Raw genomic sequence first — 22935 nt, forward strand, 5'->3', positions numbered from 1 at the left:
ATTTGTATTGCTGGAGGTAGCGAATATTTGTTGTAGATCTGAAACAGCATTTTACTTTTTCGTAATATTAAAATGATTCTAAACAAAGTATCTTAGGGACCCACATGCCAAATGGTCTGCTTGGGTACTTTAATAATGTAGCTTTGTACTGCACTGGCGTTACACTGCAGGTGGTATGAAGTCTAACTAGCACGATACAGTCTCTTGGAGGGGTCTCACAGTGATTGGTTTTAATATGCTTAGGATTCAGATTGGGATGCACCCTTAATCATTTACTAATCATGCAACCTTAAGTGTTTTGCAACCTCAAGCAATTATTACTTCATACATAATAAAAATATTAAATATGATCACATCACAAAATAGGAATGATACAATTGTTTTGCAAACCTGTGCCAAAAGTAATCACATTGAACCTGCAGGTGGTTGGAAGATATCGGAGTATAAGAAGTGCTACCTTCTTAGCCTGTTCAAGAACTAAGCCTCTCATGGAGAAGGAACAATCCAAACAAATGATAGCCTCACAGTCAGAGAGAGTGCCCACATCAAATTCTGGATAAAATGCCAGCATACAGGCCTGCGAGAAAACATAGTAAGTGAACTTGGTTTCAGCAAGATATACAAGTTTTAATAGATAAAACTTTCCCACATTGTTCAGAAAATAAATCGAGCAAGCTTCATGCCAATCAATCAAGTGAAGTTGTTACTATGACCTATGTAGAAAATGGATGGAGTTGTTAATGGGTGGCATTCCTGATCAGTTACACTACAATTTAGACATTGTTGTTCTAGCCATAGTCCCAAAGGACCATAGGCATCTCCCTCCATTAGAGAGAGACAGTTGCTAATATATAGTTTGAGGGACATAACTCCTCAAGTGTGGGGCAAAGGGAGGAGACAGGTCTCCATGAACTACCACAGCCAGTACGGGATCGAACCAGTGCTGTTGGCATCTTTCGGCATCACACTCTAGCCATCTAGTCAACTGAGCCAACCAACCCCCTATTTGGACATTATCGATCACAAAACTTATTGCATTGATTCAATTGTAGCATTGTGGATATGAAATTGGCTGAGTGACAGGAAACAGAGAGCAATGGTTAATGGATGTTTTTTGGGCTGGAGGAAGGTTTGTAGTGGAGTTCCCCAGGGATCAGTGTTGGGACCCTTGCTTTTCCTGATATATATTAATGACCTAGACATTGGTGTACAGAGCACAGTTTCAAAGTTTGCAGATGATAAGAAACTTGGAAGCATTGTGAACTGTGAGGAGGATAGTGTAGAACTTCAAAAGGACATAGACAAGTTGGTGGAATGGGCAGACAGGTGGCAGATGAAGTTCAATGCAGAGAAAAGCAAGGTGATTCATTTTGTTAGGATGAACATGGATAGACAATATAAAGTAAAGGGAAAATTTATAAAGGGGGTGCAGGAGCAGAGGGACCGAGGTGTCTAAGTGCATAAGTCATTAAAGGTGGCAGGACAGGTTGAGAGAGCAGTTAATAAAGCATACAGTATCCTGGGCTTTATTAATAGGGTCTTAGAGTACGAGCAAGGAAGTTATGTTGAACTTGTATTAGACACTAGGTTGTCCTCAGCTGGAGTATTGCATTCAATTCTGGGTGTCGCACTTGAGGAAAGACGTGAGGGCACTGGAGAGAGTACAGAAGAGATGCACAAGAATGGTTCCAGGGATGAGGAATTTCACCTATGAAGATAGATTGGAGAAGGTAGGACTGTCTTACTTGGAGAAAAAAAGGCTGGAGAGGTGATTTGATAGAGGTATTCAAAATCATGCGGGGTCTGAACAGAGTAGATAGAGAGACACTGTTCCCACTCGTCAAAGGATCGAGAACGAGTGGGCACACATCTGAAGTATTTGGTAAGAGAAGCAAAAGTTACATGAGGAAAATCTTCTTCGCGCAGTGAGTGGTTAGGGTCTGGTATGCGATGCCTGAGAACGTGGTGGAGGCAGGTTCAACTGAAGCATTCAAAAAGAAATTAGACAGTTATATGAAAAGGAAGAATATGCAGGGTTATGGGGAGAAGGCAGAGGAATGGAACTGAGGGAGTTGCTCTTTCAGAGAGCCGGTGCTGACATGATGGGCCGAATGGCTTCCTTTTGCACTGTAACAATTCTGTGATTTGGCTGAACACTACATAGTTACATTAGGTTGAGGATATTCTTGATATACAAAATACACTAATATACAGGGCATCAATTACTCTCTACATTGTGTAAGCAGTGACAGTCAAAAATCTCATCTGTATTAATAAATTATTTTAGAAAAACAGAATGGACCAGAATACCAGATTTGGGCTCAAACAGTGGTAGAAACAAATGGTAATAATAGGCAACATCAAACTAGTTAAAGGACTAGCTCTAAAGTATTGCCATTGAAATGGATTTGACTATGTTCAAATCCCCAGTACAAGACTCTTTATTATTGAGATGTGCCATCAATACACGAGAAAGTTGACTTTATGTCTGTGGATGATGTCGTCAAAGGGCAGGATAAAAACGAGGAAGAGGATGGGGCCAAAGATGGATCCTTGGGAGATGTCCAAAATGACAGTCCACAATGGGAATGAAAGCCACTGCTAGAGGTGCTCTGATACTATTAGATAGGCTAAAGTGGAAACAAACAAGTCAACTGAACTGGCTAACAGAGGAGACTAATTGCAGGATGATGATATGGTCAGCCATATCAAAGGTTGTAGAGAGGGCAAAGAGGACAAGGCTGGAAAATGCACCATAGTCACTGTCACAGAGAATGTTATTCATGACTTGGGATAGGGCTGTTTCAGTCCTCCGGGAGAGGTTAAAACCTAATTGAATGGATTCAGACAGGGAGCTATGGGAGAGATGGGCATAGATCTCTAAAGTGATAACAAGTTCAAGGACCCAGAGAGGAAAAGGAAGTTGGAAATTATCAGTTATGTAATCATATGAAGCCACACAGATCTTTCAGGAAACAACCTGTAGCCCTAGGCTGTGCAAATAACCAATGGGACAGCAACCATGGTCAGGAGTGTTTTTTTTTCAGGAAGTGGTGATGATGGCAGTTTTGAAACGGTTGAGTACAATTTTCAATGTCAGCTAACATGGCAGCAAAAATGGAAGCTGGGTGCCAAGCAGTTTAGTGGCTTGGGTTTGAGCAAGCAGAAGAGTTTCATGGATGAGATGAGGTCAGGAAGGACATGGCGATAAATGGAAGAGAAACCAGAGAAAGGAATTTTGTTTTTAATTAGTATTTTTAAGCTGGCTCATTGCACTTCACCTTGATTTATTTGCCCTTGCATCTCTAAAAAATGTAACTACTTCAATTCACTAGATGTTGCCATCAGCCATCATAAAGCAGCCACTGCTGTAGCTGCTACTACAAAAGCAATTGTGCAGGCCAGTTCGTATCTTGTAAGATATATGTGGCTTTGCATAACTACATTGCTGTCATCCCCAATTATGTGAATTTAGTATCAGGCGAGAGGCTGAGGTTGACAGCCATGTTCATTAAGAATCTTTTACTCGTTAAGTTCCTGGTCAGGAGAATTATGTTCCCTACATTCAACTACAATGTGTTGAGACCAGAATAATGGCAGAACTATTAGCAAGCATACTGTTATGCCTGGGGCAGGAGGAGTCTATTCTAGTCCCACTTCTCCACAGGTCACAACATATATTTAAATTTTCCCACTTACCGATACGGTCAATCACACTCTATTTTTCGCAGAATAAAACACACTAACAAGTTTCTTTAATGAAGAACAAAATTATCAGTTTATTATAAAACAAGTCTTAACCAGTAATGAAGTAAAGCATAAACACACACATTGAAATTTTCAAGTTCCCCTTTTACCTTTGCCCCTCATACTCACACACACACACACACACATATACACTGGTTACCCGGAAAAATAAAAAGGGATTTTTGTTCAGAGCTCTATTACAGACAAAAAAACCCACTTGGGCTGAATACTTGCTCATTCCTTAAGAAAACTGCAGATGAGATATGTTGCGTTCCAAAACTAGCATACAGTCTAACTTCCCAGTACATGTAGATGGGTCACTGAGATCTTTTAGAACAGTTCTTCTCAGGTGGCATTGAGAATTAATGTAGCAGGCTTGACTCTTTAAATATTCAACATGAATCCGCTCTCTTCCTCAGTGACACTTCTTCAGCAGCAGGAGCTAACTTTATCTCCTTCCAGAAGGTAAATACTCTGACACTACAACCAAAAGCTTGCACGTTTGCTGCTCTCTCAGGTGCACGCTCTTGTTCCCGGGTTTGTCCTATCAAGGGGCGTGTGATTGACTTCTCTGCCCACATCTTCCCCAGTTACCAGGGTTTCTGTTCTATTTTTAACTTGTCATGTGACAACCAGCAAGTGCTGTTGCCAAACTAGTTCTTTCAGTGTCCTCTTAATTACCCTCTTGAAAAAAAAACTGATCCAACATTTATTCAGTTGGACTATGAATTCCTCAAAAAAAATTTAACGAAAAACAGAAGCACTTTCACAACAATGCTATTAACATTCAGTAATTATAGATGTGAACTCAGACTCCCTTCTATAATTGAAAAATATTACGACTCAAGGTTGAATTGAAGAAGGGAGCAGATGATAAGTCCAGGTTCCCCGGACACAGCAAAGGCCAATGTGGGTGAAAGTTATTTTAGGTACTGCAAGCTGCAATACGTCAATTAATTGGTACGTTTATTATTTTTTTTCCACAATCGTGTAACTTTTAATTTCTGTTGGGACAATCGGGAGTGGTTGGGAGGGAAGCCATGTAATCATTCACAGGAGTTTTTTTTAATATAGCAATTTTATTAGTTGGTTGATTTTATTGTGTTTGCCATTTGATCATTGGTAGCTTTTTGGTGAACAAAGAAAATGTGGTGAACTGTATTTTACAGCTTGTGGCTTTTGACTAGCTTTTTTAAGTAAAGATGGGAATTGAGTCAATCAGCATACTTTGTATAATGGATAGTAATTTGCCATTTGCTGGGTTTTGATTAATGGGTCAATGATCAATGAGTTATTCAGGACTTTTTGCTCTAAGGGTATTTCCAATGCACAATGGACATGTGCCAGTTATACATCTATATAGATGGATGAGGCCACATTTAGAATATTGTGGGTATTATACTTCTAAAAGGATATTAATATATTGTAGAGTTCAAACAAGAGCAACTAAGATTACTTCTATAGCTAGTTATCTTCCTTAGAAAGTTAAGTGGGTTTAATGGGGCAAACTGTACAAACAGATGCCCCTCAAAAAAGACACTTGCAAATAACGCACACTTACCGACAGTCCCAAATAACTTACATTATAGTGGATACAAACCATGCCTTGAAACTATGGACACTTGAGATTATGAATTACGGACAGCCTTCAAAGCACCAAGTCCATTCACAACTGAAAACAAGCAGCATGCAGGTTACAAGTGAAAAAAATGGCTTTTGTGTACTGCAGATTTCTTTACCCAGCATTCAAAGTGGCAGAAAAATCTTTCTATATCTGGGACTGAATGCTTGCAAAGCTCTAGCCCCGATATAGGACTGGATTTTATTATCCCGCTGCCAAGAGCAGCGGTGGTCCCACCTGTGATCCACGATTACGTGGTGGGTGGCCACTTAGCATAATGAATATTGAAGCAAAATTAATCATAACATTTCAGGGAGAATTAGATAAAAGATTTAAAGAATAATATTAAAGATCAAGGGGAAAGAGAAGGGAAACAGAAGTAGAAAGACTGATGTAAAGCTAGCACTAGCACAGGCAAGTTGGGCCAGATTGCCTCCTTCTGCACTCAAGTTTCCATGGATTTATTCTAATCTAACATTCATATGGTTAGGATATTTTACATAGGGATTGTATTACCTTCATGAAATATGTGCAATATGACTATGTGTGAAGTTACCAAACTGACGACGGCCTCAATTTACAGAACACTATCACTTGGGTTAACAGCAGCTGCAATGAAACTGCAACTTTGACATTAACAATAAAAGTGCTATTTTGAAAAATCAAAACAGTAAATTTTGGGAATAATTGTTACAATAACTGCCCAATCAGCAGCAAGAACAATAGCATGTGTACAAAGTATGAATATTTTTAAGGCGGAGGGAGATTCTTGATAAGCAAGGGGGCGGAAGGTTATCGGGGGATGTGGAAATGTGGAGTAATCAGTTCAGCCATGAACTTACTGAATGGCGGAGCAGGCTCGAAGGGCCGAGTGGCCTACTCCTGCTCCCAATTCGTATGTTCTTAAGAACCGACCTACTATGGAACACAATTAGCTGACCAACAGTAGAACGAACAAGAACATATAATGATCTATCAGCAGTAAGATCGTGGCCATATTCCCATTCTCTGTCACATATGAACTTACTGTTTCCACCTGTTTCAGTTATTCCTACAGACAATGGGCAGAGTACACCACTCGAAATGTTGAGGCCTGCCAGTTCTTTTAAGAACTCCTTTTTCATGGAAACAACTGCTCTTTTCAGAGAAATTCACACGGTGTAAAATCGTCTTACTCAACATGATCGTTTTCACCATGAAAACCTCCAAACAATTTTTAATAATTAACTAGTGCAAAACAGACGATCCTCGTAATTCAAAACAATCATTTACACAGTGTGAAAGATTAATGTGCCATAATAGTCATTTTCTTTGCTTAAAGCTCACCATCGACAGATACTCAAATGGTACAAATCATACCTGACTGTCTTTTTCTGGATTGTTCTCCACCCACATTCTTGGCGCATGGATTTCAGCCAATAAAATCAGTAACTGGAAACCATTTCCTAGACAACTGTTCTGCTCCACAGAGATAACAGCCGTACAGTCTGTCCGCTGAAAAATATTTATACAATGGGTAAACCCGATTTAAGCACGTCATTTAAACTAAAACACTGCTCTCAGTCACCTGGTAAAGCAAAGAGCGGAAAAAAAATTATTACCTTTATTTTGATGCTGTGCGTTGGAGATGAGATTTCTTTTATCTCATATGGCATCTCTAGGGATAAGTTAAGTGACAAACTGCTACATATAAATTAAAAAAAGAACAGTGTTTACAAATCTTTACCTTGGTACTTTATAATGTAGTTAAATTACAGTGGGTAGCAATTTCATATATGCATGATAATAATTAAAATGTTACAGCATTATAAATGAAAGTTACTTCATCTCACCTTCTTTATGGACAAATTAGAATTAATAAGACAGTTTTTCTGTGCTACTGCAAATTGATTTTAGACTCAATGATGGAAAATGTGCAGTTTAACTGTAGCCAAACTGCTTTTGCCATTGGTTATGAACCCACTTTGAAGAAAAAAGTTTAACGTTTAAAATGTTTGAAAGTGGTCACTTGAACTGCTTTTAAGTTTTTAACATTAGAAAAGAGCTGCGTGCTATTGGGCTATACTGCCTAAGGCAGCTCCATCTCTTCAATCTGTGTTCAGTTAACTGTTGTCAGCTAGGGAGCCATAAGGGCACTACAATTGGTTTCAGCCTTTGGCCGGGGGTGGTGGAGGGGAAATCATTTAGAGTTCCTGATTTCTATCCTGTGACCATGTCAGGAAAGTGTCCATATCTGGACATTAAATGAAGTTTAATCTGATGTTCACCCAAGAGAATAGATAATCAGCACTCACTCGTTAGGCAGAGGGGTAAAGAAAATGGGAGGAAAAGGATAGCTGAGAGCTAACACCATTGAAGTTCACTGGCATGTTAAGTAAACATATGCTTTCTCCTTATTTGACAGCACTACTTGATACCACCTTGTCCAGAAATAAAGCAGCAGCAAGGTGGTATTACTGAGAATGTACATGAATCACTTAATACAAACATACTCTTTGTAACATCACATGAAAAAAGAAATCCAGAATTTTAATTTACAAATTACATCTTAAAAATAAAAAATTCTGGCCAAGTAGACAAGACCTAATGAAGGATCCAATTGCAAAACTTCTGTTAGATGCAATGTCCCTTACCTTTAAGCAACTTTTATTCAGCCTCGTGTTAATTTAGATCTTGAGAGATTAAATCTATGGGTTTGTCAACAGGGTAAGGCAGTTGGATTTGGCAGTGTGAATGTTGGGTGCCAAGTCACAGATGTTGATGGATGATATTTAAATACGGCAAATATTAAAGCAACTTTAGAAATTATTACTGTGTATTGAAAGCTCCTGCTATGAAATGAACAGAAACATAGGCAGCAAAGGAGTATGGCCGGAAGGAGACGAACCCTAGTGTACTAACTTCTACATTGCAGACAAGGGTCTAGCTCATTATTGTCCAAATAAACATGAACATATAGAGTCACAGAGTTATAAGTAACAGAGTATCGTTTTGGGTAGAAGATGGTCATTGATTGATCGAACTTAGCTTTCCAGGTATCTCATCAGTTCCCTCATTTTAATTCTGGAACTGATGGCCTTATATCCTCTTTCTTAATAGGAGTTAAGCCAAGCCTTTTTTCAAACCTGCATGTCTTTCCATTCCATGATCCATCAATGGTAATTTCTTTTATTATTCTCTCTTGCATTAAAAAAGTTGGGTAAATTTCCTCTTTTCTTTTGACATGCTTAACTTTAAACTGTGCATACCAGTTCTTTCATGTTATGTCCATGTCAAACTTGCTTGGATCCAAATTTTCCATACCCAGTACATCATAAGAACCTTTATGAAATCACCCCTCATCTTTCTCTCTCCCTTAAAGAGTAAAATCTCAGGATAGACAATTTTTTCCTCAAACTCAACCCTTGAACGGAGCAACGGGCAGCTTTTAAAGAGGAGATGGTTTGGTTACATCTAGTTACATTTCCACAAGGCGGATAAGGGAGGGCAATCAAAGCCAGAGCTCCCTGGATGACGAAGGAGTTAGAGTAAGGTGCAAAAAAGGGCTTATGAGAGAGGTTAGCATGACAATACAAAGGGAGAATCTGGCTGAATATAAAAAGTAAAGTGACGTGAAAAAGGAAAGGGGGCAAAGAGACAGTCGGAGAATAGATTGGCGGTTAGCAAAAAAGCGAATCTAAAGGACCTCTATAGGCATATTAACGGTAGAGGGTTGCCATTAGGAGCGGTGGGCTTGATTAAGAACCAAAGTGGAAATCTATTGTTGGAGGTTGAAAGTATGGCTGAGGTACTAAATGTGTCTTTTGCATCAATGTTAGGAACATAGCAGGAGTAGGCCATTCAGCCCATCGAGCCTGCCCTGCCATTCAATATGATCATGGCTGATAATCCACTTCAATGTCTTTTTCCCACACTATCCCTGTACCTCCTTATGTTATTGGTATTTAGAAATCTGTCAATCTCTGCTTTAAACATACCCAATGACTGAGCTTCCACAGCCCTCTGGGGTAGAGAATTCCAAAGATTCACAACCTTCTGAGTAAAGAAATTTCTCCTCATCTCTGTCCTAACTGGCTTCCCCTTATTTTGAAATTGTGTTCTAGGTTCCTCAACCAGGGGAAAATCTTACCTACATCTACCCTGTCTATCCCTTTAAATATTTTGTACGGGTTCAATGAGATCACCTCTGATTCTTCAAAACTCTGAAGAATACAGGCCCAGTTTCCCCAATCTCTCTTCATTAGAACGTCCCACCATCACGGGAATAAGTCTGGTGAACCTTCGTTGCACTCCCTCTATGGCAATAATAAGATGAGGGGACCAAAACTGTACACAGTACTCCAGGTGCAGTCTAACCAAGGTTCTATACAATTGAAGAAAGACTTCACTGCTCCTGTACTCAAATCCTCTTGCAATAAAGGCCAACATACTCTTAGCCTTCCTAATTGCTTGCTGCACCTGCATGTTAGCTTTCAGTGACTTACTGACAAGGTCACCCAGGTCTCTTTTACATCTACACTTTCTAATCTCTTACCATTTAAGAAATACTCTGCACATCTATTCCTCCTACCAAAGTGGATAACCTCCCATTTTCCCATACTAGATTCCATCTGCCACGTTCTTTCCCACTCACTAAGTCTGTCCAAATCCCCTTGAAGCCACACAGAAGTCCTTGAAGCGGCCAACACCCCCAGCTTATACACACTACTGAGTCAGCGGCGCTTGAGATGGCTTGGCCATGTGAGCCGCATGGAAGATGGCAGGATCCCCAAAGACACATTGTACAGCGAGCTCGCCACTGGTATCAGACCCACCGGCCGTCCATGTCTCCGTTATAAAGACGTCTGCAAACGCGACATGAAATCGTGTGACATTGATCACAAGTCGTGGGAGTCAGTTGCCAGCATTCGCCAGAGCTGGCGGGCAGCCATAAAGACAGGGCTAAATTGTGGCGAGTCGAAGAGACTTAGTAGTTGGCAGGAAAAAAGACAGAGGCGCAAGGGGAGAGCCTACTGTGCAACAGCCCCGACAAACAAATTTCTCTGCAGCACCTGTGGAAGAGCCTGTCACTCCAGAATTGGCCTTTATAGCCACTCCAGGCGCTGCTTCACAAACCACTGACCACCTCCAGGCGCGTATCCATTGTCTCTCGAGATAAGGAGGCCCAAAAAAAAAGATATATATTGTGAATGGTGGGGGCCCAAACACTGATCCCTGCCAACACAAGAATAACCCGTTTATTCCTACTCTCTGCTTGTTAACCAATCCTTAATTCATGCCAGTATATTAGCTCTTATCTCATGTGCTTTAATTTTGCTAACCAACCTCCTGTGGGGGACTTTATCAAAAGCCTTCTGAAAATCCTTGCTTGTTCAGCCACTGCCATCCTGGGTGTTGAGCTCTAACTTGTAGAGTTATCTGCAGCTAATTAGAAGAACTGCAACCCTTCATGACGTGTTTACCCATTCTGCTCTGATTCCTAAGCCAAGCTGGCTAGCCAATCATCAGCTATGCCCCACAGGACTGCCTGGCTCAGGTATGAGAAGACTCAATCTATCACTTTTCATTTTCCAACTCCAATCATGTCAACTTGGAGACAATTCAACCCCAAAGACACCACTGACCTTCCCAAAAGAGGACAATCATGAGAAATACAGCTGCCTGGAATTACTGTACATCCAGTACAGCTTGTTGCTCAACAGAACACTCTTAGTTCTGCTTCAGGTGTCTGATGACTGGAATGAAGTGCATGATTCTGCAGGTGGTTGTAGTGAAATATTTACTGATGTGCTAAAGACTCGCTCAACGGAAATTTTATCCAGTCAAACTCGATGGCCAGGGTTTTGTCCTGGTGACAGGTCTTGACCACTGGCAAAAGCACCAGCAAGAGCCCTCTGGGGAAGACCCACCGGATCAAGTGCAATTAGGCACTTAAGTGGACAGTGGTGGGCCTTTCCCAGGATTGAGGACCCCAGTGGGTGAAGTCCCACTTGCTGAGAACTGCTGGCCAATCAGAGGCCGACAGCTCTTTAACTGAGCAGCGCCACTTGGAGGTGGTGGGTGCTGCCAGTAGACCAATGACCCGAGGCGCTGGAACCAGACCACAGTTAAGTCAGGGTGGAAGGGGTTTCGTGGGGTGGGGGTCTCGGGATGGTGTGTAGGGGGTATTGGCAGCAAGGACACGGGGGTGGCTCTCAGTAGGCCCACACCCCCACTTCCAGATGCCAGGCCCCTCATTCAGGCACTATGCTTTTTAACAAGGGACCCCTGATCCTGAAGCTGGCAAACAACCCGCATGGTTTCCTTGCCATGCTCTTCAGTGACAGGCTCGTCCACCGCTCAGTTAATTCCACTTGCGGTGGGGGGATAAGGCCCTTAAACAAGCATTAATTGCCCACTTAAGGGCTTCAATTGGCAGTGGGGCGAGAAGGCCTATTCTTAATTTGGGTGGAGGCAGGAAGGTGGCTGCCCGGCTCCAAACCTGATATGGGGGGGTGGGGGAAAAAAGAGAGAATAAAATTCCCCCGATATTTTCTTCCCCCACATTTTCTCCCTTTTATCTCCTGAAAATAGTGAGTTATGCTGTTGATAAGTGCCAGCATCCTCCAGTAACCATCCTTCATGCATAAGCTTGGGCAATGAGGCAGGCATTCTAATCAACCAACCACCGGTAACTGCGTGGGATTGGGGGTGGGGGGGGGGCTGTGGTGAGGAGGAAAAAGGGTGAGCATTACAGTGGAGCATGATGCTATCCTCATACAATGTCAACATACTTGCACTTTCCAGTAAGAATCACTAGACAGTGATCAGAAGTACTGTTTTGATTGTTCCCTGTCTCAGTCCAGGGTTACGAAGGCCAATTGTAGCACTTCCACCTTTGCTGGCTGTTCTCAACTAACTCAGCACAGACAAGGGATCAAACCTGGGATTTCCTGGCCCATATGGCTTGTATATCATTTATCTAGCATGACAGATAATATTTACTGGCCTAGAAGTTGGATTATGCCTCACCCGTTTTACAGACTTAAAAAGGGCACGTAAGGATCCAATATGGCAGACAGCATACGCAAGCTCATTCCATGTCACTGGTGTGCCATGCATCATATTGGTTAGGGTTCCTCTGCCAGTGCCTGAAATTGGCATTAGTTCCATTGTCTATGCAAATTGCAGGATTAATGCCCGTTTCATGCTTATGCTGTGAAGTTTGATCATGAATGACTTCTTCATGTCTTAAAGGGACCATGCGAGGTTGTCACGTGAAAGGCAAGGTTTAAGATTTTTTACTTACCCTATCATGGAGCTGTGAGCAGCAGGAGTTCTCCTCCTGGCTCTAAATTAACTCGGTAGGCCAATGCCAGCCACCTCTCTTTTTCCTGTCACCCACCACCGTGCCCCTCCCCATCTCCCCCAATCTGATCATATTCCCTTTACTTCTTGGAATTTTGCCAAAGAGTTTGACCGGTGTCCAAGCTGAATTCGCTCCTCCTCAGTGACTAGTGGCAGCAGCAGCTCATCAACAGTAAACAAATGAGGCCGAACTGCCAGAATCTTGCTGCCAATCTCATCAGGCACATGCAGTGCACAGTGCACCAGGATCAAACCCTGATTCAGGTGCAGTCCAATTTCAGGCTGGTGTGTTTAACAATTTGTGAACAATTAATATTTTCATAATGACTGCAAAGATTACAAAAATCCTTGATGATAGACTTACCCAGCTGGTTCTTGTCCCTTCATATTGATATTTTTCACAAATTCCTGAAAAAAATTTTCCCAAGTTACATTAGCATCAACCTCCATCCAGAAGCTTTATTTTAAAATTATTTTATATTTGCTGCTCTTCCTCCCTCTCAGTTCCACCCACATTATGAACCATACTCTGGATGAGATTGCAGGCAGAAATCCTGCTCCCATGCCTTAGCCAATGCTGCAATCCAACTGGATCAATCGGTCTGCTATCCAATTGGATCGATCTGTCTGCTATCCAACTGGATCGATCTGTCTGCTATCCAACTGGATCGATCTGTCTGCTATCCAACTGGATCGATCTGTCTGCTATCCAACTGGATCGATCTGTCTGCTATCCAACTGGATCGATCTGTCTGCTATCCAACTGGATCTATCTGTCTGCTATCCAACTGGATCTATCTGTCTGTTCTTCCTGGCAGCACAGCTAAGATGAGGAACTTATGATGCAAGGAATCATTGGCATGTATGTGCAGCTTCCATTTTGTAACACATTAGAGCTCCATTGCAACCTTTGCATTTGGAAATGTATTTTCTAGGACTGGCAGCTCTTCAGTCCTAGCACCGCCACTGTGAGCAGTGGCCACTGCTGGTACTGCACCCAGTCAAACAATGCAATGATGGACAGAGTTGTTGATGTGGGGGCAGCCATTGCCATGGAGGGGGGTGGGGGGGGGGGGGGGGGCGGAGAACTCCTCCATGGGCCACAGAGTGACAATATTGAAAATGCTGGTTCCTTTAATTAAACAGGACTTATTTCAGTATTAATTATAGTTTTGTATTTAAGGGCTAGGTTTTTGCCCAGTGGGGGAGATGCCTCTGGACAGAGTGTTACTCCAGAAGGGAAGAGTAGGAACTGATATTTGGACTGAACTATGAATTGACAATAAAACAGTTGTAGATCAGAAACTGTCATCGGCTTCTTCATTTTGGTGAATGGACATCTGCCTGTTTTACACAGAGTGCCTCATTAGGCAGGCCCCCCATCCTCGAGCTCGCAGGGAGGCAGCCAGGTTTCACCAGGCAGTCTCCCCACGTGACTGAGGGCCCACCTGCCACTGGTAAAATGCCAACAACAGTGGGAAAAGGCCCTTAATTGGCCAGTTAATTGGCACAATTGGCCTCTGGGTGGAAGGGCTGTCCTCCATGTTCCTTGATGCTGGCAGAATGCCATGACAGCGGGAAGGCAACGCGCACTCCACATCTCCCCACCCTCCCTCCCTCACCATTTTACATCCCCTCAACGCCTCTCAGCCTGTTCCTAGAGGGCTGGTAAAATCCAGCGCTAAAGACAATAGGATGAGTTCTAGGAATAGGAGAAGCTTCATAGAAGGGATGAGTTTCACCTTAGAATAGTGGGGAGGATTTAAACTAGTGAGAGAAGGAAGTCTTATACAGTATACAACAATAAATGCTGCAAATACTCAGTAGGTCAGACAGCATCTGTGGCAGGAGGAACAGAGTTAATGTTGGAGATTGATGACCTGTCATCAGAACTGGAAAAATTTAGAGCTGTAGAACAAGTAAAGAGACAGGGAGAGGGAAAGGTAGAAGAGAACAAAATGGAAGGTCAGTGATTGGGTGAAAGGCAGAAGAGATTAAATGACAAAAGGGATAATGACGCAGGGTGAGAGGAGATGGTAATGGGACAAGTAAAGAACCAAATGATGGGCCCATATTAAGTATGAACGAGCATAGCAGAATCATTACCAACAACTGCCGTCCGAAAAAAGGGCAGTGGTTATGATCTGAAATTGTTGAAACTCAGCGTTGAGTGCAGAAGGCTGTAAGGTGCCAAATTCAAAGATGAGGTGCTGTCCTCGAGCTTACTTTGAGCTTCACTGGAACAGTCTAAGAGACTGAAGACAGAGAGGTCAGATTGGGAGTGGGATGGAGAATTAATATGACAAGCACCCAGAAACTCAGAGTCACGCTTGCGGACTGAACAGAGGTGTTCTGCAAAGCGATCACCCAATCTGCATTTGCTCTCACTTATGTCAACGAGACTGCATCTTCAGCAGCGAATAAAGTATAATAAATTGAAAGTGGTACAAGTGAATCACTGTTTCACCTGGAAAGAGTGTTTGGGGCCCTGGATGGTGGGTAAGGAGGAGATAAAAGAGCAAGCGTTCCATCTCCTGCGCTTGCATGGGAAGGGGAGGAGGTGTTGGGGTTGATTGAGGAGTGGACCAGCGTGTGGTGGAAGTAATGGTCCCTTCGGAATGCTGGGAGGGGAGGGTGCGTTTAGTGGCATCACACTGGAGGTGACGGAAATGGCGAAGGACGATCCATTGACTGTGGAGGCTAGTGGGTGAAAAGTGAGGACAAGGGGAACCCTATTGCAGCTGTGGGTGAGAGAAGGAAGGAGTGAGAGCAGCAACGTGGGAAATGAATTGGACACATTTGGGAACCTCATAAGCCATGATGGAGGGGAATCCTCAGCTGAAGGAAAAGAAAAATCAGAAGCAACGGTATGGAAGAAGGCATCATTAGAACTGATGCAACAGAGACAGAGAAGCTGGAAGAATTGAATACAGTCCTCACAGGACTTTAAAATTCATTCATGGGATGTGGGCGTCGCTGGCTAGGCCAGCATTTATTGCCCATCCCTAATTGCCCGAACTGAGTGGCTTGCTAGGCCATTTCAGAGGGCATTTAAGAGTCAACCACATTTCTGTGGGTCTGGAGTCACATGTAGGCCAGACCAGATAAGGACAGCAGATTTCCTTCCCTAAAGGACATTAGTGAGCCAGACGGGTTTTTACAACAATCGACAATGGTTTCATGGCCATCATTAGACTAGCTTTTTAATTCCAGATTTAGTAACTGCTGTGGTGGGATTTGAACCCATGTCCCCAGAGCAATACCCTGGGTCTCTGGGTTACTAGTCCAGTGACAATACCACTACGCCACCGCCTACCCCTTGGGAGTAGGAGGAAGTGTAGTCAAAGTAGCTGTTGCAATTAATGAGTTCATAGTGGATACTGGTCAATAGCCTATCCGCAGAAATGGAGACAGAGAAGTTGAAGAAGGGAAGGGAAAAGAAGTAAGTGAACCATGTGAATATGAGGGAAGGATGGTAATTGTAAGCAAAGTTGATCAGATTGTCCAGGTCTTGGCGAGAGCATTAAATGGCACCGGTATCGTCATCAATGCACCAGAAAAAAAAGAGATGAGGAAGGGGGGGGGGGGCGGGGGTCTCAAGTAGGATGGAGGAATATGAGTGACTGGGTTGCTCTAGAGAGCTGGCATGGACTCAATTGGTCAAATGGCCTCCTTCTGTGCTGCAATGACTACGGAACAAAGAATATTACAATTAATTCCACGAAAAGGTGCGCATAACTACAATCCACACAGGTTCCCACAGCAACACCTTTTATTTGGAAGAAGTGAGTGAAGTCAAAGGAGAAGCAGTCCAATGTGAAAACAAGGTCAGCCAGGTAGAAGAGGGTGGTGGTGGGTGGTGGATGGGGGCTGGTTGGGCCTCCATTCATAGAAGAAAGAGAGCCCTCAGGGCATCTTGGTGGGGGATGGAGGTGTCGAGGGATTGACATCCATAGTGAAAAGGGGACAGGGCTGGGAAACTGGAAATTGTTAAAATGGCGGAGAGTATCGGAAGAGTCGCAGATGTAGGTGGGAAGAAAAACTGGACAAGGGGAGAAAACAAGAGTCTTTAGTAAGAAAGCTGTTCTGTGGAATAAGAGGCTGAAATTATGGGTCTACCAGAGCAGTTCTGCTTTTAGATCTTGGGAAAGTGATAGAAGTGGACTGTGTGGGTTGGGGGACTATAAGGTTGGAGGCCATGGAGGGAAGATATCCAGAGGAGATGAGCTTAGTGGCAGTTTTGGAAATGATGGTTTGATGTTTGGTGGTGGAAGAAAGAGGAGATGTCAGAGAGTTGGCATACAGCGTCCACCAGGTCGAGGTCAGTTCACCGAACAATTAGCAATGCCACCCTTGTCAGCAGGTTTAATGACAATGTTAGGGTTAGACCTGAGAGAACAAAATGCTACAAGTCGAGAGGGAGGTAGGCTACAGCGAGGGAGAGGAGCAGAGAAATTGAGACGGTTGATGCCACTCCGGCAGTTCTCAATGAAAATATCTGGAGAGGGTAAGAAGCCACAGGGTGGGAACCAGTGTTATATTCCAGAAAGCCAGTTGGTGAAGGAGAGAACTGGACCCAATCTTTATAGACTTTTATAAGCATTTATTTACGGAGTTATAGATTACAAGCATGCACCTCATAACCCAACCGCCACAGTTGTGGTCTATATCTAATTATAGGGGCACAACTGAATACCCAGTTAATGCATACAATTAAATAAAATTAATATATAAAAACAATCAGGTTGAACAAAATTCTGAAGAGAGAAGAAAGGGCCCACTATGCAGGGTGATGACTCCTGGCCAAAGAAGTGAGTGCAGAAGCAAAGGAAGAAGAATTCAGCACATGCCATGCTTGAAATTCACTGAGGTTGGGATGTAAGGGGATAAAGTTGAGACCTTTGCTGAAGACTGATTGTTCGGTGTAAGAGAAGGATCAGAGGAGATATTGAAAACATGGCATTGGGCGAGACTGGAAGAAGGGATGGGCCCAGAGTTAAGTGAAGGGGAACAAGGATCCGGAGTGGTGCAGGTAACCAGGAGTTGTTGAAGCTTGGGATTCTTGACAGCCAAAAGGAAGAAAATGTTTTTTTTTTGCAGATGAACGAAAGGATGAAATGGAATTGCAGACCAAGACAGTTCTGAGATAGAGTGAATCAGTGCTGCTGAAGAGAGAAGTCTGGAGACTGCATATAGTGTTGAGCATCAATCTCAGGATGTGGCAAGAGCAGTAGTTCAAGGAACACTGAATATCCTGGAGATATCCAAAGAAAATCTTACAGCATTTTCAAATAGTTAGCACAACTGGAGTTTGGGAGAAATGTAACTTGGGGCTAAGAGTGTGGAGCACAGAGTGGTTGTGAAAAGGTGCTTTGGTAACAGAGTGCTAAAGTCAGGAACTTGGACCAGAAAATTGATAAAAGAAAAAATTTGAGAGTAGATTAGCATGAAACATAAAAACAGATTACAGGACACAAACAGGCTGCAGAGGGATATGGAAAGGTTGAGTGAGTGGGCAAGAACATGGCAGATGGAATACAATGTGACAAAATGTGAAATTATCCACTTTAGTAGGAAAAGAAAAAAAGCAGAATATTTTTTGAATGATGACAGACTGGGAAATGTTTGCATTCAGAGGGACCTGGGTGTCCACGTACATGAATCACAGCAAGTTAACATGCAGGGACAGCAAGCAATTTGGAAGGCAAATAGTGTGTTCGCTTTTGTTACAAAGGGATTGGAGTATAAGAATAAAGACTTACTACAATTGTACAGGGCATTGGTGAGGCCACACCTGGAGTACTGTGTACAATTTTGGTCTCCTTACCTAAGGGACATACTTGTCCTCGAGGGAATAGGTTCACAAGACTGGTTCTGGGATGAAGGGATTGTCTTATGAGGAAAGATTTAGTAGACTAGACCTATATTCCCTGGACTTTAGAAGAATGAGAGGTGATCTAATTAAAATATAAAGAATTCTTAAGGGGCTTTATAGGGTAGATGCTGAAAAAATGTTTCCCCTGGCTGGTGAATCTAGTACCTGGGATCTTAGAATAAAGGGTTGGCCAATTAAGACTGAGATTAGGAGAAATTTCTTCACTTGAAGGTTGTGAATTTTTGGAATTCTCTACCCCAAGAGAGCTGTGGATGTTCAGTTGTTGAGTATGTTCAAGACCAGGGTTGATAGATTTTTGGGTACTAAAGGAATTAAAGATATGGGGATAGTGTGGAAAAGTAGAGTTGAGGTAGATCATCAGCCACAATCTTGTTGAATGGCAGATCAGATTCAAACGGTAATATGGCCTACGCCAGCTCTCATTTCTTATATTCTTATGTCTCAAATAGTAAGCACAACAATAGCTTGAGAGAAATGTAACTTGGAGCTGCTGTGAGATAGAAGATAGTGAAGGTGAAAGATAGTGGAGGAAAAAAATAAGAAAAAATAACAAGATGACTGGGGAATAGGGATGAGTCACTGTTGTAATGCTTATATGTAAATATGAATTAGAATTAGTGTAACCTCGACACAAACTTGTGTTCAATCAACAACAACTTATATTTATATAGTGCCTCTAACATAATAAAATGCCCAAAGTCACTTCACAGGAGCATTGTAAAACAAATATGACACCAAGCCACATAAGGAGATATTAGGTCAGTTGACCAAAAGCTTGGTCGAAGAGGCAGTTTTTAAGCAGCGTCTTCAAAGGAGGAAAGGGAAGTAGAAAGGCAGAGAGGTGTAAGGAGGGAATTCCAGAGCTTAGAATCAGGACGAGTTTGGGTATTACATATTTCCAACTATAAATTTTTTTTTTTGGTCAAAGCAGTGAGTGGTGGCCAAAATTAATTAGAGACAAAGCTACAGCCATGGAGAGAACACTTTTTGTTGATGGTGGTGCTGAACCATCAAAGTCTTCTTTGTAGAATTAAGAAATAGTAATGGATCTGTAGGCCATCAAATAATGGAAAAGAAAAGGAGCAAGGTTGTTTTCAGGCAATGTAGATAATTTTGCAGTGATAATAATGCTGTAATTATGGGACACAAACCATCTTAAAGCAGAATAGAATACAACAACAATTAGTCAAAACGAGCAAGGGTTCTTAGAATTCATCCATGATACTTTTCTGAACCAGTACGTCACATGCCCATAAAGGAAGGAATTAGTTGTAGATCAGATTATGGGAGACAAAACAGGACGAGTAGATGATATGAAGGCAGGAAAGCACTTAGGAAATAGTGACTGTACCCTAATGAGGTTCATATTGAAAACAGAAAGAGAAAAAAAGACCAAAGATAAAGGTGTTGGACTGGAAATTAGCTAACTTCACTTAGTTGAAAGGAAATCTAGTTTAGATTAATTGGTTGCAAAATAATGGTATACCAAACTATATACCTGAAGTTAAATACGTCTGGACTAGGAATTAAAGGAGTAAATCAAAGGCTACAGTTCCTTGGATAAGTCGAGAAATTACAACAAAATATTAGATTTTAGTAAATGGTACATGATAAATATGAAGTAGAGGTGGGAATTACAGAAGAAAACTCTGGGAATTATAAAAGGTACAGAAACAAAGCAAAAGCGTGATTCTAAAGACAAGAGGGAGCATGAAAGAAGATTGGCAATCAACCTTAAGGGAAATATTAAGCACCTAAAAATTAACAAAATATTCAAAGAATGAATGGACGTACATAGGATGAAGTGGGCAATCTTGTATTTGAGAGTGAGAATAGTGGAGTTCCTTAATAACTACTGTATAATAGCTTCAGATTTTGACAAGATATTTTCTGAACTACTGTGGTACTGGTCATTCTGGTAATCCTGGTCATTATCAAGGGGAATTAGGGATGGGCAATAAATGTTGGCCTAGCCAGCCATGCCCACATCCCATGAACAAATAAAAAAAAAGTGCTGAGCATCTTCCGTTTAAGGATGAGCCCACATTTTCCAGTAAGAACAAACCTGAATTTATAGTGCATTTCACAACCACAGGACTTCATTGTCAATAAAGTAAAATCACTGTTGCAGTGTTGGGAAACATGGAACCAATTTGTGCACAGAAACGTCCAACAAACATGAATGAGATAAATGATTAAATAATCTGTCTTAAACTGATGGTGTTGGTTGAGGGATGAATGCTGACCAGGGCACCAAAACAACTCCCTTTTGTTCCCCAAGAGGCGCTATGTTTTTTTTATCTCTGCCTGAGAGAACATATAGGACCTCGGGTTAACATCTCATGCAAAAGACAGCACCTCCAACAGCGCAGTACTTTCTCAGTATTGGAGTCAAGTGTCAACCCATATTGTGTGCTCAAGTTGAAGTGGGACTTGATCCTACAACCATATGATTCAGAGGCAAGAACGCTATCATTGAGCTTAGGTTGATATACCTAATATGCAACAGCATAATCCAGAGTAGAACAGGAATGCCACCACCACCTGTGCGCATTCCACCCCCCCCAACCCCCTTTGCAATCTCAAAATCGTTTTGGTGAAGAAGAACATGATCAAAAATCCTGAAATGTGACACATTTGCTTCCTGTCGATCGACCAACCTTCTATCCGTGCTACTACATTCCCTCTTATGACTTTTGTCTAAATTTTTGTAATAAGCCTCCTGCAAGACACCTTATTCAGACTCCTTCTGAAAATCCATATACGACTACTGCATTCCTTTTAGTTACAAAATCACTTCTACAAAAATCTATTACATTTGACAAGCACAAACTGCCTTTAAATCCATGCTGGCTTTCCTTGATTATTCCATGCAACTCTAATTTGAACTTTATTGTGGATTCAATTATGAATTGGATCAAGAATTGTACAATTTCTTTCATTTCAATGATCCGTGTAGATTCTGGCTTCATCTATCTCCTTGAACATTCTTACATTTATTTATTAATACTGCTGCCTTTTTTATCTTTCTATCTCTCCTGAAAATGGTACAACCAGAAATATTAAGTTACAAACCCTTCCAAACATTAACTATTTTTCCCTATTTCATGACATCACGTGATTCCATTGCTATTAATACTTTTAATTCTGTAAGTTTCATTTTCTTTTCCATCCAACAACTGTGGCAACAAACTTCCTTGGCAATTTTAACAGGCTCTTTCTGTTTAGTTCCAATTTGTTTCTTAATGTTTTGATTTCAGGATACCAGAGCATTAGGGGAGCCAAATGCTCACTCCTACACTATTAGAAATATAGTAACTGCAAGTGATATACTGCAAAATAAAACTGTGACTGAAGAATTATTGGGAATTAGTTAAGAAACAGCTCTGGGAAACTGTTCTCTATAAAATCAAAAGTAAAAGAAAAATGGATAAAACAAAGTACACTATTTGAATAGAAGTTATTCAACTTTCACTCCATTGGCTTTTACATATGCTTCACATTCCCCACTTACAATAAACACAAAATAGGTTAACACTAATAGGCTGCTACTCTTCACTGGAAACTAAATAATAGCTTTGTCTTAGAGCAAAAGGCATCAATACTTTGGACAGCACTTGTATTAAAAAAAAATGTATTCAGAAGCAGAAGTTGAGAAGAGTAGTCCTCGGGTGAAGGTGCTAAATTGAGGGAAGGCTAATTATAATAATATTAGGCAGGAACTGAAGAATTTAGATTGGGGGCGGCTGTTTGAAGGTAAATCAACATCTGACATGTGGGAATCTTTCAAATGTCAGTTGATTAGAATCCAGGACCAGCATGTTCCTGTGAGGAAGAAAGACAAGTTTGGCAAGTTTCGGGAAGCTTGGATAACACGGGATATTGTGAGCCTAGTCAAAAGAAAAAGGAAGCATTTATAAGGGCTGGAAGGCTAGGAACAGATGAAGCACTTGAGGAATATAAAGACAGTAGGAAGGAACTTAAGCAAGGAGTCAGGAGGGCTAAAAGGGATCATGAAAAGTCATTGGCAAACAGGATGAAGGAAAATCCCAAGGCTTTTTATACGTATATAAAGAGCAAGAGGGTAACCAGGGAAAGGGTTTGCCCACTCAAGGAAAGAGATGGGAATCTATGCGTGGAGCCAGAGGAAATGGGCGAGGTACGAAATGAGTACTTTGCATCAGTATTCACCAAAGAGAAGGACTTGGTGGATGATGAGCCTAGGGAAGGGAGTGCAGATAGTCTCAGTCATCTCATTATCAAAAAGGAGGAGGCGTTGGGTGTCTTGCAAAGCATTAAGGTAGATAAGTCCCCAGGGCCTGAT

General features: G+C 41.8%; 1 protein-coding gene across 6 annotated transcripts in view; it reads right to left on the bottom strand.

Moving 5' to 3' along the window:
• Positions 1 to 22935, bottom strand: part of parp4 (poly (ADP-ribose) polymerase family, member 4) — a 245720-nt gene that overhangs the window by 103825 nt on the left and 118960 nt on the right. For 5 of the 6 annotated variants that reach the window (XM_068033698.1, XM_068033696.1, XM_068033693.1 and 2 more), the window contains 4 exons: positions 13080 to 13123; positions 6970 to 7051; positions 6728 to 6862; positions 391 to 577 (listed from right to left, as the gene is read on the bottom strand). In XM_068033698.1, coding sequence (XP_067889799.1) covers positions 391 to 577; positions 6728 to 6862; positions 6970 to 7051; positions 13080 to 13123 — 448 coding nt within the window. The remainder of the gene's footprint in view (positions 1 to 390; positions 578 to 6727; positions 6863 to 6969; positions 7052 to 13079; positions 13124 to 22935) is intronic. The other variant, XM_068033697.1, reaches the window with a different exon arrangement.

This window comes from Heterodontus francisci, chromosome 6, assembly GCF_036365525.1.
Source record: "Heterodontus francisci isolate sHetFra1 chromosome 6, sHetFra1.hap1, whole genome shotgun sequence".
Taxonomy (NCBI): domain Eukaryota; kingdom Metazoa; phylum Chordata; class Chondrichthyes; order Heterodontiformes; family Heterodontidae; genus Heterodontus; species Heterodontus francisci.